The sequence below is a fragment of the Temnothorax americanus genome, unplaced genomic scaffold (assembly GCF_048541705.1).
Source record: "Temnothorax americanus isolate GAGA-0224 unplaced genomic scaffold, ASM4854170v1 Scaffold20, whole genome shotgun sequence".
Lineage (NCBI taxonomy): Eukaryota > Metazoa > Arthropoda > Insecta > Hymenoptera > Formicidae > Temnothorax > Temnothorax americanus.
This window is the reverse complement of record NW_027509339.1, coordinates 2,435,518-2,462,930: the sequence shown is the minus strand read 5'-3', so window position 1 is coordinate 2,462,930 and position 27,413 is coordinate 2,435,518. Positions and strand designations below refer to the sequence as shown.

The 27,413-nt window shown below is 35.9% G+C and overlaps 1 protein-coding gene across 2 annotated transcripts in view; it reads left to right on the top strand.

Moving 5' to 3' along the window:
• Positions 1 to 27,413, top strand: part of Nachralpha4 (nicotinic acetylcholine receptor alpha4) — a 168,119-nt gene that overhangs the window by 3,080 nt on the left and 137,626 nt on the right. For both annotated transcript variants that reach the window (XM_077406027.1, XM_077406028.1), the window contains exon 2: positions 3,318 to 3,599. In XM_077406027.1, the coding sequence (XP_077262153.1) occupies positions 3,393 to 3,599 (207 nt within the window). In that variant the 5' untranslated portion in view covers positions 3,318 to 3,392. The remainder of the gene's footprint in view (positions 1 to 3,317; positions 3,600 to 27,413) is intronic.

Here is a 27,413-nt window from a genome sequence, read left to right as displayed (position 1 = left end):
TCCATTTGGATTGTACGATATCGAATTGCTCAATGCTGCGAATTATACGCACTGTGGAATCGATCAATAACTCTATTCTATATATATATATATATATATATATATATATTCTATATATATATATAATCGTGAAAATATTTTATTAAGTTAATAAAATATTTTCTTATGTAATGGTAACTTAGACAGGTGTCACTTAATAATACTTAATCTCTAATATATTAAACATATTATCCGATTATTTTAACTCATTGCTTGTTTTATACAGTTATAGCACATATTAGAGAGGGCACGTTTTAAAATTATTTCAATCAAGATATAACTTAGAAACGGAAAATTTAGGAATTGAAAAACTAAAAAAGTAAGTATGACTATAAAGATCAAGACAGACTCTCAATGTTCTCAGATTCAATGCTGTCAGAGATGGCGGTTTTAATATCGAATAGGGGCCCCTCAAGGCGAATTCCCAGCTGATGACAACATCGTGAGGTCGGCTCTCCTCAGCTCGCTAATCCGAAATATATATACCGTTGACCCAGTTAGCGGTGCAACAGCAATTAGACATTCGCGCGGTGGCAGACAAGGCGGGACCAGAGCGTTGATCGATCCTCCCTTGTCTCTCTCTCTCTCTCTCTCTCTCTCTCTCTCTCTCTCTCTCTCTCTCTCTCTCTCTCTCTCTCTCTCTTTCTCTCTCTCTCTCGCTGGGCGTATGTACTCACGTAAATTCTCGTCGTTAATACCCGCGTATCGGCCACAACGACTGCGTCGACATGGACATGAGTTACGGTCTCAAAGTCGCTCACCTAACGGGGAAGGAACTGCTTATAATCGATTTAAACAATAGCGGCAAGAATTTCAGAATAACAATTCGATATAATCCGGTCATGCTTGTTTCATATAAAAAGTCCGATTTGCAGCAATGATAGGTAATTTAATGCTTGGCTCAAATATGACCGCGTTAATAATATTGCGTTAATAATAAGCCCACTGTTATTTGCAAATTAAAAAAAAAATTTTTCTATACAAGAGAGAGAGGGAGAGAATGAGGCTATCTATCATATATATAAGTATCCAAATTGAGGTTACTTAGATTTTTAAATATTTTCTTTGAAAGTCGACCAGAAAGTTTAAGCGAACTGTATTTGGGTTAAGCATCTGTTATACTAGTTACATAGAAGTGACATCTCGGCGCCGGTTGTCTCCTCTGTAAATAGAAAAAATTTCGCGGAAAGTACGGAAACTTTTAAAATATTGTTTCATTGGCGGTTCTATTATCTCGCTTAGTAACTTTGTTGCATAATGGTATTAGGTAAATGCGCATATAAACTCGTGCTCTTTCTTATCTCAGGATACAAAAGTCTTGAGAGTATGTAGAGATGTGGAGAGTAAAAAATAGACCAGATGTCTCTCTCTCTCTCTCTCTCTCTCTCTCTCTCTCTCTCTCTCTCTCTCTCTCTCTCTAGTTTTGTCATAATAATCAATTTATAATCACAAACATTCCCACGGACATCATCCGTAGTAATTACAAAATAATTATGTTAAGATATCATTTTGTTGTAAAATGTAAAATGAAATGAAAACTATTACGTATTGAACAAGCTATTTACTTACGTTACACGTTTATAACATTGTAGTCTAATCATTAGTAAATTGTATAAGTCTAACTTAAATGCGCAGCTTTGCATATATGCAAAGTGACTTTTCAAAATATTCTCCTTTATGAAATTCAAAAACTCTCGGCTTTGCACATCGAAAGGATCTTCTCTGGCCCTTCTGGATGAAAAGGTCCAGAAGCTAATTATTTATTTTGAAAGTATACTCAGAATGCTACGAAAAATTGCGTAGTTAAACTCGTAAAATTTACAGTACATAAAATTATCTCTCTATTTGTTGCAAATCAAACTTTCTTTAGATAATTTTTTATCGCATCATTTTCTTGATGATAAAATGTTAAAAGCGTTAAAAGGCATCGAGCATCGAACATGAATTTACTGTAATCGTTGCAATTCGGTCATAATAAAATCCTTGTTTACGTAATAAAGAAAAGAGGCTAAATCCGTTTCATCCGAGTTTAAAATTGGTCAGTTAACTCGCTTAATCGTGGCATTCGCGATGAAATCGTTGCGTAATAACGCGGTTGACCGTTCTATTCGTTTGGACTCCGTTAATACTCCGGTCGAAACGGACGAAATGCCCGCGTAAAGTGCCTCACAATTTCCGAAGTGTGCGATCAATTCTCGATCAATGACGGCGCGCGATTTGCAACCGTCGAATTAACGCTCTAATGCGCGTCGAAAATCAACGCCCGCACTATGCCAAGTGTCGATTCACCGTTAATCGGCCCGATTCCATCCGAACACTTTAACGTCGTTACGCATCGCGGTTCGGGATCACAGGATCGTTTCGCCGTCGTGCTTCCGGTTTACTGCTCGTATCGCCGTATATATAGTTACGTCGGGGATTGAGATTACCAACGCATTTCGTATTACTCTGCAAGTTTGTAATATTCATCGCAAAGCGGGTAAACCTTTCGCGGCCACGAATATTTTGTAGCTTTAGCGAGAGAACAAAAGGCAAGAATCAAAAGAATAACAGTTTCAAAAATTAAATTTCAGGCAAAAATGTACATTTTACACTGAACGACATTATTTTCATATTCAAAGCAACGAAATTTTTTTGTACGACTCTCGGGGATGGGGAAAGCGAGGGAAGAAGAGAAAGGGTTGAACTCGTTACTTGTACCCATAAATCCGCCCGCGGACCAAGTTGTACCGTTCGCAGTCGGCAGTCTATGGTACACTGTACATCGGGAATTGCACGTAACGAAGTATATAGTATGCACCTGGCAAGGTGTAACTACACAGCGGCTTAAGTTACTTGAAGTTTCGCTTGTGTGTTAGTATAACATGGTATATCAGGATTTATGCATTCTCTTGCGGCGCTTAAACAATTTAGGGTTATTTTGTGAACTTCTTTTTTAAAATTTAATAAGAAGCCCCGTTTTTCCTCACAACTCTTTAATTAAATTTGAAAATTTTCTTGAGTAATAAGATACACTTGGAATTGTAAAGAAGTTTAATCCAAAAATTAATTAACAAGCTGCGAAAGATACAAATTTCAAGAATTTTATTAAGAATGCTGATTAATTTCCGAGAGTAAAAATCAATGATAGAATTGTGTGTCAATTATATCGCACTGTAATTTATTCTAACGATAAAGAATAAAATTAGCATGTGATTAAGATGTTCCCAAGCGGTGCTCGTGTCGTGCGAATGTCGAGAGAAAAAAACAGCGGCTGACTTACATATCTTCTCACATAGATACGTGATTCGCGCGGCCGAAAGAGGGTACAAAGGGGCCGGACGTGTCGTTCACGGTGGAGAAATCAGGGGACCATGATGCCCCCCATAATCGGGGAAACGCTGCGCGTATGGTTCCTCTCGGCGCTGGTCGTTCACGGAGCCGTTGCCGGGAATCCGGACGCGAAACGCCTCTACGACGATCTGCTGTCCAACTACAACAAACTCGTGCGCCCCGTGGTGAACACCTCGGACGTGCTGCGCGTATGCATCAAGCTTAAGCTCTCGCAGCTCATCGATGTGGTAAGTGAGCGTTTCTTTGAAAGTTAAAAATTGTTGAAAAATTGAAAAAAAATTCAATAAAGTTCGATTGCTGACAAAATTACTGGGCTATAATTCAATAGCTATCACGAGCATGCTCGACAATTTTATTACGCTATTGACATGTATGATTAAAGAGTTTGCCACAATACAATAGTCGACGATTATTATTTATTGGCCATATTCTGATCATAGAAATGATCATAAACAATTGTTGGTATAATAATTGACAAGTATATTTGCCATCAATCAAAATATATTTAAAGTAGTATTTTAAAGATTTTTTCAGCGAACCTATAATATATTAGCGGCAATTAATCACCTTTTAAGAATACAATATAAACAATAGTTAAAAAATCGATAATTTTATAAAAGATGAGAATATACAAATTTTCACGATACAGAAATTGTTTAAAGAGTAAAAAAGATAAGCGTGAATTGTAAAATAAAATTTGTTATAAAGATGCTTTATAATATAATTTTAATTTTTTTTATAAGAATTTTATTTTATTTATTTAATCCTTGCTAATGTTTAGCCACAAATTCTCCTTTGGCTTGATCGTAGAAGAATAAAGAACGCGTTATGTATAATTTCTTCTACTTCTACCAAGCGGTAATGATTATCTATATCCAAAGTATCTGTATAAAGTATAATCTTCAAACTTTGCTGATATTGCATAGTCTCCAAGACGACGGTTAAACTTGTGCAAGTATTAAAGTGCGTGTTACAGCTATTATAAAATCAATAGCTTATAAAGTCTACGGACATTTTAGAATGGCTAATTTGCGATTCAGGTTAAGATGCTCCCGTAGAAACTACTATAGAAATCCAAATTGTCGCAAATGAAAATGGCACGAAACTTGAGTAATTGGAATAATTACTTAGTTGAACTTTGACGAAATTTTAGTTATGATTGTGCCTCGCTAAATTATGGAGTATGGATAAAGGCTCTTAAAAGCATCATTTAAGACCCTATTAATTATAGACTACACTATTATTGATAATACACACAATTAACTAATAATATAATTAAATTGTATTATAATGTATAATATTTTAATAAGATCAATAATTGTATCCAGTAATCGCGAGAAAAGTAATATTCAAAATAAATAATATTTAAAGGTCTCTCTTAATTAATTTTACCAAAATATTTGTGACATTTAAAATTTTGTACAAGTAATGATATCTAATATAATACTTAATAGCTTTATATCATAAAAAATTATGTAAAATCAATCAACAAGCAGCATATAGTGTTACACTTGCTTATATCATTAGGGCAATACACGACGGCAAACGTATAATGAGAATCAGGAAATATCTTCTTGTTCAGTAACTCTGCCAGAAGTTCATATCTATACGATTAACTCCTACATCTGTTTGGCAACAAAGCACTTACAGTTAATAACACGTGCATAAACTAATTACCTACGCTATTAAGTTGCGCCTCTCTCTTTGAAATCTGTTGAAATTAGTCGCCGATTTAATATTGATACTTGATAGATCGTTTTGTCAAGTGCATTTATGATCTATTAGTTATGTGTCTTTTCAATGGAAAATTATAGAGCAAACAGACTTCTTAAGTCTACCTTTTTTAATACATTAAAGTAATACTAAGCAAATAAAAACAAATATATTTTAAAAATTAAAAAATTAAATTAAAATTTGTGGAATTTTAGAAAAAAAGAAAAAAATTGAAACTCTCTGAGGATCAATGTGCGCGAAGTATCAATAGTCCTTTCTTCATATTTCGGTCATCCGGATGTAGAAATTCGATATACGTAACATGTAATATCACGAAAGTTTATCGCGACGTACAAAAACAAGCAATAAAACGGGCAATAAAACATTTCATAAGGGAGCTAAAAATTTTTCGTAAACCACCCGGCGAAAAATTTGCGGATACACAGAACCGCCAGTAATATATTCGACATAACACCACGCATCCATTTCATAGCCGTGAAGAATAATATCACGATTTCAGTCTTGTGAAAATGTACACTGGGACAGCAATTTCTTGAAGATGTCGACTAACGATTGCGGGAACTCCCATCGGAACGACCGAACAAGATACACAATCAACGTCACGACTCACCGGCAAATTTTCAGTAATATTTGAACTGTCCTAGTCTTTCAAAACGCAAGTTACGATTTTATTAATGTTATACGCGTGAAGAAATGAATTAATTCACGAAAGAATATAAAAAAGAGTTTGTTTTTGTTTTCAATCTGTCTTTAATGTTTCTCTACGTTGCATATCGCTTTATATGTAAAAAAAAACTAGTAGTAATAGATAATATTAATATTAATATTATTATTAATTAAAATTAACTCTCCAGTAAGCGTGTATTTTACACCTCACAACAGCTCGTTAAACATGAGCGGTTTAAACTCATTTTAATATACAGAATCGATTATTATTTAAAAAAATTAAAATTAAAGTTTTAACCTCTTAATATGCTTTAAATTAAGATATGTACAACAATGAATAATATTAAACAAAAAACAAAAAATATTAATTGGTTTAATATTTATATAATATAAACCATGCAGAGAGTGTAAAATACATCCCAGCACTCCCTCACTGGAGAATTAATAATATATATATATATATATATATATATATGTATATATTGATATTAACAATAATTAATATTACTAGTAAATTGCGTCCCATGCGTCCTTTTAGGTTCCAAATTTTCACGCGCCCACTGGAAAATTAATAATATTAATATTATATTAATATTAATATTAATAACGTTATTGAAACAATACTTACATAATGCAGAATATACTTCCACAAATACTGCATATTTAAAAAAAAAAAAAACAGTAATTTGGCTAACAATAAGACTTGCTTAACGTTCAATCAATGTTATAGTATTAGGAACAGTTTGCTTCAGAACATAAGATAAGAACTCGTTTGGAGAGAAAACTCATCAGGAATTTATTCCTGGTATAATAATTCTCAAATTAGTCAAACCTCCACAGTCGATTTGCGTGACTCCTCGTGACTCCTTGCTCCCTTCCGGAAGCGCAATTTCAGTCATACGCAAATGTATAATTCGCGGAAAGGGATATATTCTCGCATTTTGCTTTTACAATTGGATGTACGGGAAGCCGTTTGACTTAATGCCGGAACTCGGTAAATCTACTGTGAAATCCTTCTCGGCCGGACTTATAGACCCGTTAATTATGCGCGTGTGTCACAGGAATTTCCACGTGACTCATTCTGCCCGTAATTATATTTCCCGAACCGGAGAATCCACGCGCAGCGCATAATTATATGGCAATTATGCGACCGCTAACATTGTAAAATGTGGGGGCTTTCATGCTACTGTCGACTGCGCGCGAAAACTGCAAGCGCGGCTTCTTTCGAGGTAAAATTTTATACGAAGCACATGTTATACGAATAAGCATATACATTATGTTAACGAAATTTTGCGTGCGCCGCACTAAAATCTAACCGGCTTTAAAATTTATAACGTCCCGCGTATTATAAACAAATTGCAATACAACTACAAATTGCAATATCCGAAATCCATTAGACTTCTGACTTTTCCAAAATAGAATGCAATTATATAGTCAAGAAATATTTCTTTCTTTACTTTCGTTCCTCACAAAAGAGGAAGCAAAAATGAAATACATGTTGTTGAGATTGAAGTTATAATACGAAGTCTTACCCAGGTAAAACAGAAAGTCACAATAAAATCAAAATGACGGTAAAATGATGGTAAAATAATGGTAAAATGACCAAAAATCGTCATTTTGCAGTCGTTTTGACTTTATTGTGACTTGCTGTTCTAGTGTAGCCACACTACGTCAAATGTTAAGAAATAATTTTATTTTATTTCAGAACTTATTAACGATTAATCCGAGAATAGAACAGCCATGTATATTAAATGATGAAAAAAAAACATCATCTTTAAGATTCAGTTTGTCGACCTTACCGAAAAGGTATAGTTTAGCCTCGAATCAACATAACGGCGCGGCCATCGTTGCGGGTACAATCTCGTGCACGGCATCGAATCGATATACTTTGCCATATCTCACGAGTCACTGATGGATGCTTTCACGCCGCGTTCGATCAGCACCGCGGTTTCTTGCGTGATCAAAGCGCGATCACGCGAGTTCTCATTTTCTCGGGATAGCCTGAGCTTTACGAGCGCCTGCAAGGCGCTCCGCCAATTTTCTCCGGTGCCGGGGCTTGCGAGAGTCGTGGGGCTTGCGAAATCGCGCGCGGAGGAAGGCTGCTAAAAGTTAACGAAAGACGGAGAAATGGGTGGAAGCTAGAAAGAACGGCGAAATAAGCGTGGACGTCATTGCATCCGATTTTATCGGGCTTAAGAGGCATATCCATCAGCGCTGCCAGATCCATGAGCATTCCTGGCCGACGTCTCGATCGAGAATTCCTTGTGCTTTTATAGAACCTCGTGAAAGTTTCATTCGACGTCAGCCGCATTTTCTCGCGGGGAGGAATTCTTCCATTTGTATCAAATGAAGCGGCGAGCGAGGAAGATGCATCGCATTCTTACAAAACTCTCTCTTTCTCTTAAAGATATCTCGTTATTTATTTTTCCTTGTGCAAATAAAAGATTAGAATCGTAAAAATTCTAACTTTAAAGAAATTATTAATAAAAGCAAAGAAAAGTTGTTTAAAAATTAGATTACATTATTTTAGACTAATTTATTTTTAAAATTATAAACTAATAAAGAATTAAGAAAAATAACTTCATAATATGTATTATGGAATATCCTCGTTTTGTGCATGTGTCCGAATGTTCGATAATTAACGATTACTCTTCGACGCACTTAAACACTTAAGCTAAAATGCATTAATGCCTGATTTATTTTTATTACTTCTATTATAAAAATTTAATTGAAATTGTTATTTTGAGAATATATATGCTCCCCTTGATAATTATATATCGTTAATTAACTTTCTAATTAAATTACAGGAAATAAAAGAATAATGGATGACTTTTGTCTTTAGTAATAATTAATTTATCTCTAATTAATTTTGGTTAGTATTAAAGATAAAATTTCCCGCAGAATGCAATGCGCAGAATGCGATGAATTAAAAGACTTTTAAAAATTAGTGAATAATGTAAAATCCATATTTCACACTAAGTACCAATACATCATATAAAGTAAATCTTAAACGTTATAAGCCATAAAATCTCATCTAATTGAATATCTTAGTAAATTTTCGGAGTACCTTGTAGTATAGCAGAAAGAACAACGTAAGACCGCAAAGAGCGCTAATTGGAAGAGGTAGCACAGAAATATTTGGATTTCGTGTACTGGCAAATAAGTGCGGATACGATAACGCATATATATATATATAGATATGTATAATAACACGTGTGCTTACGCGTGCTACCATCTATATACGTAATCCCGTCTTAGATATCACGCGTATATGACGTTCTGCCTCCATATTGTCGAGACGATCTATCATAAGCAGTGCACTTTGCGTTGCACCACTGCGATATATGGCGAAGGTATTACCGACACGAACGCGAACGTGTTGGCACGGCACGGGGCGGCTGCAAGTTCTCGAGAATTGCCAATTGGATTCCATTAGAGTTCATTAAAGCGTATTACGAAGGCCTCCACGGGGCAAGGCGATCCATCCACTTGGAGTCCCGAAGTGATGATGATTGTTCCGGAAATTTCAACGTTAAATCGCCGGCGCCTCGCCAGCGATTGGAGATTATCGACTTTTATAGATTTATCCTCGCGGGGAGAGAATTGAAACGCGCGCGACTGGATCAAGCGCCGAGCGATTTCGTGTCGCGCGAACGGCGCGCAATAATTATTCTCGCGTACAATCGCGCATTCTTCGCAAAATAGCTCGATCGAGAGGGGGTTAAAATTATTTAGTCGTGGCGTGAAGAGTAATGATTTCACGCCGACGAGGATTGATTAATTGACGCGGCACAACATATAAAGGTCGCCTATATCTCCCGTGTGCTCGCGTGCATTAATGTTATCAAAATGTTATCAAAAGGGAGCCACCATCAGGCACAATGTTCGGCGGCGTGTGTTAGAAAAAAAAAGACGGCCATTGTCCGCCGGCGTACACACAATAATCGGATGATACGCGACATAAACGAGATAATTTCATCGTCGCGTCGTCGTTACCTCGGCCATTCGATTTATGTGTCGCGCATAAATTTATAAATTACCCGCTACCTGCCGATATGTACGCGAGAAATTTGCATACGGGAGTACCTAGCTGCGCACATACAAGTATATGAATGTATCGTTTTAATGCCGTCACGTAAATCAAGCCGCGCTTGTTGTCTGCAGTCATCCGGTTGCATTGTGCGCGAAAGCAAGAAAGTTTATACATATATGTATATATTCGTGTCGCATTTTACGCGTTTCAAAATTAAATTCTGTTTTCGCGGTTAATATATATGTAATCAGGATTACAATTGCAGAGAGCACGTATCCCTGTCCGTTATTGAGGCTAAGCGGATATTGTTGGAATGACGGTGCGCAACATTCGAGCGTGACGCGTTCATCGGGCTGGTCGTATTGATTACTAAAACGATATCGTCACCCTGTCAAAATTACGTTGCGTTATGTACATCCCGCGCAAATTTCTAAAGTTTCCCGCCTGCCGTCGCGTGTTATCTTAATTAAATTTTCGTTCGGTTTGCGCGAATGTAAATGTTGTCGACTCGATAGCGTTTACACGCATTATAATTCGATCTGCGTTCATGAGTAAGAACTTTGATGAAACGTTTGTGCAACGGGGCGCAGTAATTTTCGCGTTACGAACAACCGTTTCGAAAAATTTGCGCCCGTTAAATCGGAGAGATGACACGCACGATAACTAATTTTTACGTGGTCGCAAGGCTCTCTTATCTACATTACGAAGGGCGTATGTCGCCCTTTATCACGATCTAACGCTCGAACTCTTCCGTATCAACGTGGCGTTTGCCAGTCGCGTCCGCTGCTTTGGTATTCATAACGACGCGCCGAAGGCCTCGTTATATCGTGCCTGATGCATTCGCTTTGATATTTGGCACAATCTCGAAACTTTGAGCTGAAGTTGCAAATGCGACGGCGATACAGACTCGCGTCTGCCACGACCGCGTCAATAAAGAAGCGATATATTTTTGCGAACGTCTAGCGTTAATTGTCTCAATTTTTTCGCGGTCCAATTTTAAATATCTATTTTTGTTCGAATAAAAAACGTAGCGTCGTATTGATTATCCCTTGACGAATTAAATACATATATAGTGTAACGAAATCAAATTTAGTAGTAACAAAATTTTATTTCTCGACTAATGTCAAGCGCACTGCGCCTTTGCAAAGACTCGATTTAAGAAAATCTGAAAATCGATGGCAGAGTCAATCGAATTTTCGTCAAGGAAGAAATCCGGTAGAGAATCCGTATAGTCAAGAGTAAAAAGTCTCTGGGACATCTTTATATTACTACGGCACTAAAAATAAGTTTCAATCATATTAAAGCCAATGCTGATTAAAGAGAGGAAGATACGAAAAAATGACAAGACGCGAGCAAAAGGGACGGTTATGTAGAGGAAGACGGTGGAATGCCCGGGGAAATATAAACAAGTAGGGCTTTCAGTATACGTCGCTCGAATGAGCAATGTTTATGGCAAAAGTTCTCCACCGGTACGTGCCCTCGCAAGTATCGCAAATGCGACCGTGCATTTCCGGAACGCCGACGATTTGTCACGAGAAAGTCCTATAAGAGAGAGAAAGAAAGAGAAGCTCCCTGGTTCACCGTTTCCTTCGGAAGGGCGGCGAACATACATATCTTCCCAATTCAAATTTCTATCATCGATCCTCCTTCCTGGCTTGTTGCATTATTACGATGACAGCTTTTAATTATTTTATTTATCAATTAATTTTATAACATAAGTATGTTCTATTATCAACTACCAATTATTTCATTTTTTATTTTTTACTATTTTACTTTGTATATATTGACACGTGGTAATAAAATAAAATAATATAATATTTGAGCGTATCGGCTATGCTTTTCTTATTCCGTAATTCTATTTTCACATCTTCCTGGTGTTTCGACGATATAAATATCAGAAAATCGATTTTGTATCAATCTTCGCGTTTTGGAAAGCAAATCCCAATAAAGTCTTGAATGGCGAGACTTTTTTTCGTTCTTTTTTAAAGAAAGATCTGGCTGAAAGCTCATAAACTGATATCGTATTACCCATAATTTCAGATGGTCAAAGTCGATTTCGAAATCAGCCCTTCGTCGGGAAATACGCGGCGTCTTCCAGCGCTTCGTGTTCCCGCAGGAATAGCGAATAGTATCGAATCGAAAATACATTCGATCGCGTTCGCGTAGGGATCCTTCTCGAGTTACACGAAGGATTGATACGAAAGTCAAAACCCCGAGCTCATTCTCGTAAACCGCGAACATAAGAGCCGCATCCATCGGTATGCGACCAGACGCCTCGACGGTTCTCAATTAATTTAGACGCGAATCATTAAAGGATAAATCCACCGGGATTCCCGCCAGCGCGCAGCGCACTGAAATTCCCGACGGCCGTCATTAACCGAACGATAAATGAACCGTGTACACTTGCACCTGTGTTCCATGACTATTTACGAGAATCCTCAGATCCATCCAGTGGATGGAGGTAAACCGTGAACAGAATTAACGAACGAATAAACGTCTTAATATAACTTTACGATGTATAAAAAAAAAGTGAGATAATGTAATGCAATCAAGTTAAACCAAATTATTTTTAAATCATCGGCGAAATATTTTATACGCAGAATGCTCCTTTTCTTTTCTTCTTTTTTTTCAGAAGTATTGAAATATTTGAAACATCGTAGACTTCGATCAATTTGAAGCCGACTTTTCTTTAGCATATTTAAATTATTAAGTTTTAAATCAAAAATTTGTTATACAACAAATTTGCTCGAAATTAAACAGAGTAAGATTTTGATACCTACAGAACTTAAATTATGTGTGAAAAAGCTTTTATTTCTAATTGTTATTGAACTATAATTTAACTATTTAGAAAAAGTATTTTCATATTTATTTATTTTCTAAAGAAAAATAAACTCCAAACTGATTAAAAAATATGCAAAATTTATTTAAGTATTTTAAAAACACAAAATTTATTTATCAATTTGAAACACGCGTCTTTGAAATTATTTTGCGATCAAAGCTATAAGAAACGCGGGTTTTTATAAGCTGGGACCGATAAGTTTGTCACCCGACGAACAACTTTTTCAAATTCGCTGAGTCTTAAGCGACTCGCGATTTAATACGAAAACGAAAGCTGTCGATTATGCGATCGACGTAGCGGTTTTTAGTTTGAAATTGCGGCAATATCAACGTTGTCTATATACTAAACAATATTATATTATATTACAGTTTTGAAAATGCGACAAAATTGCTGTCCCCGTCGATTATCGACACATTTCGCGAGATCCTATTAATGTCTTGTTTATTAAAGATTAAAATTATGTTGCAAATAGAGATTATTTACTTTAACAAAATTAATATAAATATATTAGCGCAAGTTATTTGCTAAAACAATTATTAATCTTTAAATATCAGGGATAAATTTTCATGTAACTTTATAATAAATATTGAAATATATTGATGATTAAAATAATATTTAAAATTTATTATATATATTCGTTTCATTCATAAACGATAATTGACTCGACTTTTACTAATTTGTACTATAAAAGCATGTAATACATATTATTACATACATTATTCAATTTATATGAATTGAATTATTCAATTCGAAGATGATCAGTTTTTGAGGTAAATTTCACGTTGTGCTGAAACTTTATTGTTATTTGTTATTGCAAATAGAAGCTTCTAACTAAATTGTAGCAAAAGCATCAGTAAACAAATTGCAATGCAACCGAAGCTCAACCGACGTCGGTCGGTTTATGCTTTATACGAGCAGCCACGTTTACTATGTTTGCTGCATACCAGTTGTTTGGTGTTTCCCAAAGTTGAGATCCGAATTTCACCGCGAAGTGCTAAATCAACTGCACTTAATGCAAGTCCGTTGGACGAGGAGGGTAAAATGTTTGATAAAAGTTTCAGACACACACACACACGTTATATGTTACGCGCGTTACGGCAGACATTAAGAGCTTAAAAATTATGACTCTTTTAAATTAACACACATTTTTCACGTTGTAAAAATTAAGCAAATTAAAAATGAGAATGTCCAGACTCATCAGACTCACGTCGTGCGTATTTAAAGTATTTTAATTACAAAACACAAAACATAGTTTTTTATTAATTAAATAAATTATTATTAAAATTGGAGGCCGCATTGTTACTCGTAATTAAGTTAATCTCGCTCCAGAAGTAAGTTTCTGATTATATGAATAATGTTGGGCTTGTAATTAATGTGGCGCACCCCGTAGCAGCTCGCCTGTTTGGACCATATTATAACGCTGTCTAATGGTATTAATACCTACCCGGTTTAGAAGAGATCTGGCGGTGAAGTTGATTACTTCGCTTTCTAATTACGTGAGAATTAAGTAACCAAAATTCAGGCATTTTCTCCTGCTGATTCACTGGCGAGAAACGTTCGTCTTATATGTAATTAATTTGCGAAACCTAAATCTCGTTAGCATATAAAAAAAACATGAATATATTCACTTTTTGGATGTGTGAAGATGGCAGTGTGGTCTAGTGGTAAAGCGCCAGACTCGTAACTACGAAGAACCGGGTTCGAGTCCACTTGATCACAGGAATTTCAATATTTTAAACTGGCATGGCACCTTTCCGCACGGAGAAATTAACGGGAAGACTCTCGTGCGGAGAAACTGGGTTCCGTCTTTCGGAAGATGTTAAACCGTCACACAGCTGACAACTGCTAAGTGCATCCTCCATTTGCTATCATGCCATCATGATTCAAAATATAAACGAAACAAATAATTACTCATGAATTATATGTTTCTTACTCGCTTTCTCACATGATTGAAAAGACAAATCAAGTGATTCCTAACATTGACATTGCGCAGAGAGATCCATATCATAACTATAACTGATTGATATATTCTGTGCAATGTTTAAATGCCAATGTAAATACGAATATCTATTTAAAATGGTGTATATTTGAAAAAAGCACTTGTTAGAGCATGGCATAATTCTTTACCGCCCACTACCTAACGATCTACAGTCACATTAGTAATTTACTTCCACTACCTGACAATCTATAGCTATATTTCAGAAAAAAAAACATTGTTAGAACACAACATATTTCTTTACTTCTCATTAACCAACGACCTACAGCTACATGTGGCTGTAGGTCGTTGGTTAATGAGAAGTAAAGAAATATGTTGCGTTCTAACAATGTTTTTTTTTCCTTTTACCTTTATTTCTTTTTAAGATGATTGAATCGTGCTTTATGTAAAAGCACCTTACCACTAGACACTAGACCATACTGCTACTTTTGCGCTATATTTTGTATAAATGCAAATATATTATTTAATATCGTAGAAATAAAAATAAAAAATATAGATTTTATTGACTAATATCGCGAGATAAGCGTTAATAATATTCGCATATTTAAGTTACGGCAAAAATATATGACGATATAAAATCGGTTACTAGTAGAATTTATGAGAGCAGTCGGATACATACGTTACTCTGAAAATTCCACTATGCAGTTTTCCCAAAGGCGCTCTACGTGTCTTGAGGGAGTAAAAAAGAGAAATGAGTAGAACTCATCGGGAAATTGCCCTTGAAATGTTTCGTTACGCTCCATATAGAAGTATAGCTGGGTGTACCATCAGGTTGCTCTAACGTTCTAAGGGTGTCAGATAGAAAGAATCTTATGACTGAGGCGTGATGAGAAAAGAAGGGGCGTCATTTTCTCGCTAAAAAAGAATCCACGCTCAGGTAGAAAGAAAAGTAAACTTGATTAGGGTCGCGATAGTAAATAAAGTTATGTAAAAAGTCTGGGTAAGAACGAAACAATGACTCTATAAAATTTTGTTTCCCGTTTTATTACGAGCGTGTTTGGATCTCGGATAAAAAATAATTTTATTCATTAATTAATCGATTTAAGATGTACAGCTTGTTTGTTAAATTAATGCACTTCAATTTTGGCACGTTGTTTTACGATATTCCCCTTGTGGCTTTTTCTTCATGAATATTTACTGAAGAGGGAGATTAAATATGAAGGATCATAATAGTTACTAATATTTTGATGAAAAACAATCAACTTTTCTTCACGAAAAATAACAAACTTTGTTTTCACATTATTTTTATCCAGTTTACTGTTCAGTTGTGATGTAATTTCCATCACATTTTTATGTTTATGCCATATATTGTACAAACGGAAGCAATCTCTCTATTTTAAACACTGCACAAATTATTAAAACAATTTGTCACATAATATTACTATCTGTCATGTTTTATCATTTAATTTACATATTATCTCATTTACACTCGATTTATTTTCCGTTTTATCTATATATCCTATATTATATTGTCAAGCACCATTCTTGTATAATTTATGTAATGAATTTCACCTTGTTTATTTCGGAAAAAACTTTCTACCACATACGTCTGTATGCAAAACATTAACAACGTTCTGTTAATTAACTTGTACCAATCCTTCTGCCACCGTTTATATTTGCACGGCAGTATTATGTTGCTCGAGGATATGTACATTATATTATCTATATTCTGCTATGAGCCTTCGACAAATAAACGAGAAGGTAATCCGTGAATCCTTCCTTTCATGTTAGCAGCTTTCACGTTAGCAGCTAAAGCATTGCTTTATTGTAACTGCTTTCGGGGGGAAACGAAATTAATTTAAATGCCACAGATATCATTACTTTACTGTAAAACATTTTGCGAATTCGATATTTATTATTTATACATGTAAAATGAGTGACGTTTACAAAGATAAGTGTTTAAATTGAAAATACGATCGAAAGCTTACTCATCTTGTCGCTGCGGTAAGATAAGTAACCCTTTGGGATGGACGATGTATTTTCAACAGTTTCTTGAGCTAGACAAAGTCTCAAGACATTTCAATTCAATTTAATTTCAATTTCAATTCAATTCATTTCAATTCAATTCAATTCAATTCAATTCAATTCATTTCAATTCAATTCAATTCAATTCAATTCAATTCAACTCAATTCAATTCAATTCAATTCAATTCAATTCAATTCAATTCAATTCAATTCAATTCATTACAATTCAATTCAATTTAAAACAGGTATATCAATGCATTGCCGTCACTCATGACAAGTTCCTCGACAACACTAACGCGTTATCGAGAACGTAAAGTAGAACCGAAAAGAGTCGAGGGGACGCCGGCAAAGCGAGAGAATTGACGGATTCTTTCAAGGATACCGAGGATACCGAGGATACCAAAGATACCAGAAATGGCAATATAACGCTTCGACAGTCCGAAAGATAACACCCGGGTGTTATCATCCGGGTGAGAACCGGGTCATAACGGATGATTTAAGAGCTTTAATCTGTTAAACAAACGAAACATAAGAGAATGTAACTTTGTTAATACAGCAATTTATTTCACACATCTAAGATATAATAATTTAATTTCTTTGGTTTTCATTCTTTGTAGATAAAATTTTGTTAATAACAGAAAAATATTATTACCCAAATGTTTAAACAATTTTCCTAAACTTCCCTAAATGATTCCCAAATTATATAAAAAAGAATAATTCAAAAATATTCAATTTGTCTGCTAACTCTATACGGCGGTGATTTCCCCGGCTCTTTCGATCAATTTTGGAATTTAATTTTTGAGTTTGTACTACGCCGCAGCAGAAATATCGACGGATGTTTGATATCTTTCAATCTCAGTGTTTCGCGTGCGGCGAAACATTTCCGCGGCCGCGGATATAAGCGCGTGCAAATAAAACGACGCGCGCGAAATACGACGGATTGGCGGAACGGCTTTCCCAAAGAGCAAAGTGCATACACGGCCGGAGGCATTCGCGCGGTGCATCGAGCGGCGAGAGATAACACCCGGAAGCGAAACGCGTTACGTTATGGCGAGATGCGCGGCCGCGGCGGTAGTTGAGGTGGAATTTGCAGATCGGGCTCGAACGTGCCTTGTTCCAAAGTGCCTCCAGAGCTAGCCGATATTGACGCACTCCGTCGAACGTTTGTCTCGTCATATCTCGATATTTACGACGATTGAGGGCCCTTTCGGAGTTCCTTTCCGAGTGTGTTATCACCGCGCACTTTAGGAGACCGCTTGGACGAACAAACTTACACCGATGGCTCGCTAATAATGGTACGACCGACGTTACGACTCTACGACTCGAATAAACTACGTATTTCTCCGTCGACATTCAAGTATACTCAACTCAGTACGATGCATTTCCATACGCGTCCGTGGCTTCCCGAAACGTATTAAAGTTCTTCCATTTATGTGTATTACTTGCGTATAACTTTAATTTACTCGTTTTAATTTTCACATTAATTTTTATTTGAATTTCTCATTTAAATAAAGATCTTTTTTATTCAAAACTAATTCCAGAGGATATAATTTGATCTTCATAATTTGTAATATTGGACAAAAGGTTCATGGTCGATGATCTTTATTCCAGCTGCTGGCACGCGATATGAGGGTAATTCGTTGTCATAATAATCGCGCAAAACAAATGTGTATGACAATCATGTCAGTTGATAAACTCCCATACGAGTACGCGACTGTAACTAAAATGCGAGATGCGATTCCTCTGGCAAACGTAATACGGAAATTAAAATTTACCAAAAATGGATTCGTTTATTTGATATTCATTGCGCGAGTTTTGAAGCGATCCTCGATCCTCTCTTATCGCGAGTCGAGCGTCGCCGGAAGATAGAAAAGAGGCAGGGTGTGGAGATAGAGAAAAGTAAAGGAAGAAGAAAGAGAAGATCGGGAGTAGGATGCGCTCGATAGAGGCACCTAATGCAAGAAACCATATCGACCGAGATATCGGCTAACAGAAGGAGAAAGGACTTCGAGCCGCGAAAGGGGGGGAAGGAGAAGGAGAAGAGCGGTCGGAGAATGAGATGGGTAGGGTTAAGGGGTGAGGGTAAGGTATGGGGTGCGGAAACTACGCTGGGAATCCAACCTAACTGAAAATCAATAGAAATTTCCACGGTGCACGCATCGGGGAGGTCTCGATATCCATTTCCCCCTGAACAAACGTCTTTCGGTATCGTAATCTTTTCCGAGCACATCCATCGTTCCCTCTTCCTCGCTTCATCTCTTTCGCGTTCGCGTTGTTTTCCGATATCCGGCCGACTCCGCGGTTTGACCCGAATCGTAGCCATTTCAAAGCGGACAGAAATATTTTCTCGCTTCTTCGGATCGTCGCGAGTGACACATTTCACCTTACGTGGACAGAGAATTTTACACAGTTACTGCTAATCTACTAATAGCAAATTTTTTATTGTTATATACGAAAATTATCGATTTTCGTATTATGCTTACGGAAAAAATTATAGAGAAGTTGTGCACGTGTCTTTTTTATATCTTTTAAAATAAATTCAAGATAAGTGCGTTACACTTATAAAATTTGTCATGAAGAAAAATGGATACTACAATAATAAGCAAACAAAGATTAATGCAAGAACATGTAAAAAAAAAAGAAAAAAGAAAATCTTACAGAATATACTTTTCAATTAATACCTTTTACGTAATTTATATATTATTCAATTAAGATCGACTTTAGAATATACAAATATTAGTCATCGTTAATTCGGTGGAAAATCACAGATTCCGAGAACCGTAAAAAAACCTGTGTTTAATTCCAGCTTTGTAAAAGAAATTCCGAGATCTCAACGGGACACCAAATTAGACATCGCAGATGGATCTTGTGAGAACTGATGAAAAATAACTCTCCACAATGAGAGTTATTATGATTTCCCGCTGGGACGAACGCGTTTGTCCATCTGACACGAGGAGTAGCGATATCATCCAAGAATGTGAGAAAAACGCGGTTATATGTTAATTAGAATCGTACGACATTTTGTACAGAACGCCCGAAAACTAAGAAAAATGCGATAGTTACGATCGAGAGCAAATAAGTCTTAGCGCGACATTTTACACGGCACTCCCGAAAACGTGAGACGACAAACCGTCCGAGGTTTGCTTGTATATTCGGCGGCGATTGTCGGTGAAAACTGACATGCACAAATCACATAAGAGTCATTGCCATTGATTTTATATGCAATAAGTAGCTTCCTCGTCTTTGGGCTTTCACACCCTCGGAGTACTGAACCCTCCTATCTCGTCAAAGTCATAAGTACCCGTAGGGCGAGTACAGCGAAAAATCATATAATTATTGGTGTACTTAGAGAAAAATAAGTAGTATCGATCAATTCGACACGAAGTTGCAGAATATTTAATTATAAAATCAATACCAAATATATTTTATTTAACTATTTAATTTTAAACAAGTGATTTTGATATATGGGAATTCGTCATTACTCCGATCTAATGTTTTTTTTTTTACTTTGTTTTACCTCTAATTTATAAGTAATAAATATTAATTTGTAAGTAAATTATATTTAAATCGACGAATAATTCTCTAATGTTACGCTAAATATCGAATCCAAAAGTACTGCTAATGAAATAATTATCGTAAGTAGAAGTTTTACAATACGGCTTTCAATGCGGATTTCAAAATTACAACACTTCCAATGTTAGTTATTTGGTATTTACGTGCACCAATGAATATAATAAATAAATATATGATACAATAAACGGTATATTTTATCATTGATTTACAATATTTATATTATTGCTAACATAATATGTAAAAATACGTTTAAATGCATATATCACACACACATAGACACACATAGGCACACATCTATGCATATGTATATAATATATAATACAATTTTTACATTTCGTTATCGAAATAAAATAAATGTCTTTTTGTGACTCATCAATCGATGCATAACAGCGATATTGTTGGTCTCGTCCTCCTCTTCTCAGGTTGATCAAACAAATCACATGAATCACACGAATCACGTGATTTATCATTGCAACATTTGAAATACAGATAATTACCGCGTTAACAGTCACGTATGAACTATCTATCAAAATACATATCGCGTGACACTTTGCATGACATTCCCAAGTTAAATTAGAAGTTAAAATTAAAATAAGCTATCCATTATATACATATGTATACATATAATGATTTCTCATTATTTGAATCTCTTATTCGATATGCTTCGTATATGATCGTTCATCAGTATAACAACGTGCCTTTGAAACATCGATACCAAACGATATTGAATGTAATGCCGGATACAATCCATATGAAACAATGATTTTATTCCGCGACAGCGTGGCATGAATTACAAACGTTACGTAAAAGCGAACACGATCCTGTCGCACGGATCTCGTGATTAAAAATATTTCCCATCGTAATATAAATTCCAGTGACGCTTACGAAAAGTCAATGCGCTTCTTATCGATCGCGCCGCGTTATATTTGTTACATGTTCCTCTGCAAAATTATTCTCCTTCTGGAGAGCTCGTGTCTCTAACGAGAACCTAAAACTTCGGCTCTTTTATAAGTCCAATCAATTTTGCAAAACGTAAAAATCGAAATGGGCTATATACCTTTACCTGAAATATCGTAACAAGGACTTCTTATCTTTAGCCGCATCCCCGTTCGATCGGAACGATCCACTTTATCGCGAAATGGGCGGAGGAACTCAGAGATGATCGGCGTGATGAATGAGCGTTTCCGGCCGCTGTCTCGGCCAAACAAACTATTAATTTCACGGACAGAGTTAAGCATCGTGGAGCGCGCGCGTTATATCGTCCGTGAATCCGATTACGTGTACGCTCGTAACTCCTTTCTTTCCACGACTCGCAAATCCGCTTGAAAACATTTATCCGATGGTAATATCGCGCGTTGTCCATCGATTTATAACTCGGGGAAACTCGGCAATGCGGGTAAACGCAGTAACTGCCATTGCTCGCGCTTCACCGCAGCGTCTTTGTATATAACGAATTTTAATATCCATTATGGAGATCACAAAGATATTCCGAGATCGCTCTGAAATGTATTCCTCCGGTTTTCCTTCTTTCATTCTTGATAGTTTGAAAAATTACAGAAACCGTCTTTGCGATATGCAAATTGTATTCCGCTTATACTTTTGGTAAAATATAAAAATTGGCTCATTTTCTCTTTCAAAATTAATTTACAAGATGTTAGATTTTCGCTGCGCTACATTCTGAATTCTGAGACTGACACGTCAGACAGTTAAATGCATATGTATAAATACGCAGCAAGTATAGTTCTTGCTTATTAGAAAAGATTGATGGGTTCCAAATTCCTCTCAAGCGTGTTTAACCTATGCGTATATTTTTTCCACTGCAATGTCGCGAACCACCCGGAGGACAAACAAAGAAAAAGTGTCAAGTGAAATGGAAGTCTCGCTAGTTGGAGGCATCGTGTAAAATTCTTATTTCTCGTCTGCTCATTATTATTCCTTTGCGTTACAGCTAAATTGCCTTAACAGTTTTATCGCGTTTGAAGTCGCGCAAAGCGATTTGCGTTTTTCACAATTGCTCATTAAGTATTCTATTTGCAAATTTAAGCACAAGAAGAAAGAAACTCAATTTTTAAAAAATACTGTATTTAACATCTAACGGATCTAGCTGTAACAAGAGATTGTTACGGGAAAGTTTTCGATGTTCGCTGAGATCGGAGATTGTTCGCAGAAACGAGATCGTATTATGGATGATCGTGATATATTACGCCGCCCACCGCATCGCAGTGATTAGATACTTCGGCTTATTAGGAATCGATACGCCGCAGCATCGCGTTTGCGAGCTTCCTCAGGGTCAACTTGCAAATGGACGGAGTTCCCTTCCGCAGAAAATAAAGCTGCGCCACAAAGCTGTCCGATTTCTGCCACGAGAAGACAATGCGACGTAATAGCTGCTAGTTGTAACAATACGTGCAACAACCGGCTATCTTTCAACGGGTGCACGTGCATCGATGGACAATGCCGAGAGTAGCTTGCGCGGACGCTGCGAGCTATCGCGAAAGATGGCTAACTCGACGGACGATACGCGATGCCGATGCGTTCACTTTTGTACCTTCCTTACTTTCGCTGAAAAAAAAAACGCGCACGTAAGAGAACAACAATGCAGGGAAGAAACAATCGACCGCTGCGGATTAAAATCGAGCGGCGGTGTCGTCAAATTGTGAGAGCGTATAAGGAGAAAAAGCGAAGTTTTGGGAAACCAGTAGTATAACTGTATGCATGACGCGATCTAACTAACGAACAACAAACATCCATGAGATTTAAATCTCTCGGATATTAAAATACCTGAACTCTCATGCATCGCGATCATCATCAATTGATAATCTGGAGAAACGAGAATAATATAGAAATTATTTCTACGCTACAATATACGTCGAAATAAATAAGTTTCTCTTGCAAATTTTTCGCGGATTTTTTTAAGAACTCGATAAATGGACGCATAATTCGTATATTTGTCGTGAGCGGAGCAGGGCACAAGTGAATTAAATTGTACGGTCATTTGTCGATTAACGAGCAAAAACCGGAGTATCTAGCGCAAGTTGACAAACACGCTTTATCGATCGCGAATTTTCAAGTCGGAAACGCATTCCCTTCGTCGACGTATATTATACCGCGAGAATAAATCACGCTTCTTTCTCATGCCGTAGTTTACATGATAATCTGATAAATAAATTTTCTAAAATTATTTTAGTTTCAATAAAAAGAATTTGTTTAACCGGCAAATCAAACGACACTAAATTGGCACCAAACAAATAATTTAATATTTAAAACAATATTATTTTACATTAAATCTTTTTGTTGTGAGAAAACAATTTAAAGTAAAAACACGGGCAATAATACTTTCTTTTGGTTTAACGAGCAAAATCGTATGCTTCTATCGAGAACTACTGTAAAATTCATAGTGTAATACTCTCTCGGATGATCGTCTACAAAGGATATAAATCATACCTAATTCAAGTTCAAATCTGTTGCGAGACAGTTTAGTGACTCTCTCAGGTGTGTAAATCAATAAACAGTTGCAGTAAATCACGTTTAAATCACATTTACATCAAGGTACATCGGTATCAGAGACGAAACTCGAGCTGCTTTACCTATAATATACAGTCAATATATCCAGCTTATCTGCTCAAGCCATTTCACTGTCTGATGTAACATCGTTGTTTAAAGGCGCACATTAAAGTCATTGGCTCGAATTTATGCTCCGCATTCACCGTCATTTAACATTTCACATTTATCCAACACAAACATTGCGTGTAGTTTTATGCAATAAATTGAAAATAATATATATTTTAAAAATATCACTTTAAAAAATAAATATAAATCGAAAAATTATGTATAAAAATATCGTATTTTCTTATCATATGGTGCAAATCCTATCGCATTTCCTGTGACACATTATATTTCTAAGCTTCTTTAGACTTGCCAAGTCATTTAAATGCAAGATATATAATACAAATGATGCGTGCATCTCGCAAGGTAGCAAGGGAAATCAACGTCGCTTCTCATGTCTTCTTAGAAACCGAGGAAATTACCCTATCACGTCGGCGAGGCGGGTTCCGCCTCGACGAAGCCGTTCGGTAAACTTTACCGTGCTCTCGTAAATCGTAAGTTTTCCCCATTTCGGTAACGACCTATAGCTCGCCGATAAGAGCTCGCAAGCCTATTACGAAGCTTTTCGAGCCGACGAGCGTCCAAAAGTTACCGGGCGGTCATGATGTACCTTCGCATTATATGGACCCTTTTGCACAAATCTCGCGATAGTTTGAAACATAAATTTCACGCGTTTGATATGACTGAACCACCGTCATTAACGCGTGCGTTGCTGCTCTTTATGGTATTATGTCGTAAATATAAAAATAGAGATTTGACAGAGAGCTATATTCATTAATATGAATTAACTTTCTGTAAAGGTTCATGTTACAAGTATAATTTATATTTATTTGTTGCAAATATTGTTAGAGAAATATCATAATTTATTTAAACATATATTTATCGGATCTATAGATATGTTTTATCTAATTTCATCTTCTTGAATATATGCGGTACCTATATATATGTAGGATTATAGAGATCCGGTTTTTTTTAATAAAAGTTTTCTATCCTGGAACTTTTGAGAATTTAAATGTAAGACAAAATATGAGAGAAAGAGAGAGAGAGAGAGAGAGAGAGAGAGAGAGAGAGAGAGAGAAAAGAATGAAAAGCAATTCTACGATTCGAAGATCGAAGTCAGACTGTACGAACTTTTACATGTATAAAATTGCATTAGTTTAAACTCCGCTCTTTAATAATTAGATTATAATTTTAACAATTATTACATGCTTTGTAAAATCAAAAGAATTTTTATACGAATCAAAATAATAGAAATAAAATTATTTTCGAATTTAATTTAGTTCTTTTGTCTTTCTAAAAAGCTTTTCTTGTTTTCTTAATCCGTAACTTTAAATTATTATTATTATTAAGCTCCAAGATTTATAAACATTTCTGCAACGTAAAATTTCCTTTATAGATTCTATATCAGATTTAAACAAATAATTCTTCTTAGATTTTGATATTAGAATTTGTTATCAGAGTGTCACAAAAATTTGCAAAACGCATTTAAACTATCGGGTCGACAATTTATCAGAATGGTTACGATTCAACTTGTAAACATAGAGATAAGAAATTTCGATCGTGTCATCTGCAGACGGTCGCCGAGAGGCAAAATTCCGCTTGCAAACTTGCAAACGCGAGAAGTCCCGTGCTTTTCAACATTGGCTCGCTCAGGACTAGATCGGCGATAGAGCCGGAAGTCCGCTCGATGTACGGACGCGGTGAGCTATAAAACGCGTTACTCGGCCGCTCGGCGGATATCTGAACTTATTCGTATGTTAATATATTTCCATGTTTGGCAACCAGCCAACTCGATTGGCCTCAATACCGTTCGTCGCGCAAACCACGTATCTCGATCCATCGGTGCATCGATGCATCGCACCATTTGCAACACACAGTGTCGTAAATGCATGTATTCATAATCAACAATACGTGTTTCAGTAAATTAGTTAATAACTTAATGTACATTAATAATAAACTTTTAATTAATATCTATTACTCAAGAATTAATTAATTTTTACTATGTACGTATTAATACTTGAATTTAAATATAAGTCTAATTTTCAGATACTTTACGGTCAATGGATCTCATTCTTTTACAAAAAAAAGATAAATCATAATATATAATATATATAATAAATAATAATAGATCATAGATAAAATGAAAATATAGAATTTCTTCATTAATAGAAGTTGGAATTATTTATCAAAGCATACTTGCATGAGTGTGCTCTGACAGGGATGGCGTTTACATGCAAATATACTTGAAAGCATAAAACAAACGCCATAGCAAAAGTAAAAAAATTATTCATATAAAATATAGAATGCTTTCAACTTTACTTTAAAACAAATCTCTACTTCATGTTAAGAACATTTAGCTTTTATTTATGTGACTTTCAGTATTTATAAAGTAAGCACTGTTAAAATCATGTTGTTGTCGCTTTGTTAACGAGAGCTGCTTTGATGCACCCCATTCACGCGGGCACGGTCATACGCGTTGCAAATGCAGCACCCTCGAATTCGGCATCGTTTGCACGAAATCGGAGCAAGGATATCCGTTCAATTTGCCAGACCGACATTTATTTACCCGTTCGGAGTGGACTGGTCGAATCGCGGCGCTCACGACAAGCGAGCCGGTAGAATCGTTTAAATCACGCGGAGGTCGCGCAGAATGCAAATCGGGTTTATCATTACGACCTGACCGGATATCGGTTCGCCGACTACGTGCCGTCGATTTCGTATGTTTTACTGTTTGGCGTTCGCGTTTAATGCCTATACGAATCAGCAATCTCAGACGATCAATCCACGTGAGTTAACGATGCTTTTGTCTTAAAAGAATTAAACGAGAGCAACACATTTCAAAATTGTTTATCCAGCTTAATTATAGTTTAACATTCTATGTATCTACTTCTCGAAGTACGCAGCTTGGGAATGCAAACGCTGGATTCAGCGATCCTACCCCACTGCTGATAACAATTCCGGAATTTCTCTTCCATTAAGATGTCCGGAACTGAATCGTGACTTCTAGAGATGTTGTCTCTACCGTCTATTAGAAAACTTTTAATTGAGAAAAAATTCCATTGCCAAGTTGCTATTATACATTCTACAGATCTAAATCTTAATTGTCATCGTGGGATCTCTTCCGAAAGTTAAATCAATATCGAAAAATTATCATCATGTAATAATATGTCATATTTAAATCCCTCTAAAACGTATCTTTTGGAGAACTGTATATACACAGAAAAAAACGAAGTGTTAAATTAAGACTTATATTCTTGTATATAAGCAAAAATTTACAATCTTCTTATAAGAATTTCAACTTTTGTTCCTGATTAAACTATATAAATACCTTCAGTCAAACAAGTTTTCTTTAACACAATTTATATCTCATTTCAAGATTATATATTCTTGGTTATATACAAGAATATGTCTCGATTTAACACTTCTTTTTTTTTTGTGTAGCTGTATCATTTTTCATCCGTAGTCTATTGGATAATCAAAAAGTTAGTTTGCGTATAAATATAGAACATAAAGCAGCAGTAAAAAGCAACAGTTTTTGAGTTTTTAATTTTTTACATTTTTGCGATGTAAAGAGAATGTGTATGAGTATATAATTTTTGAAAACTAACAAATGTCCATTGAGTTTCAAG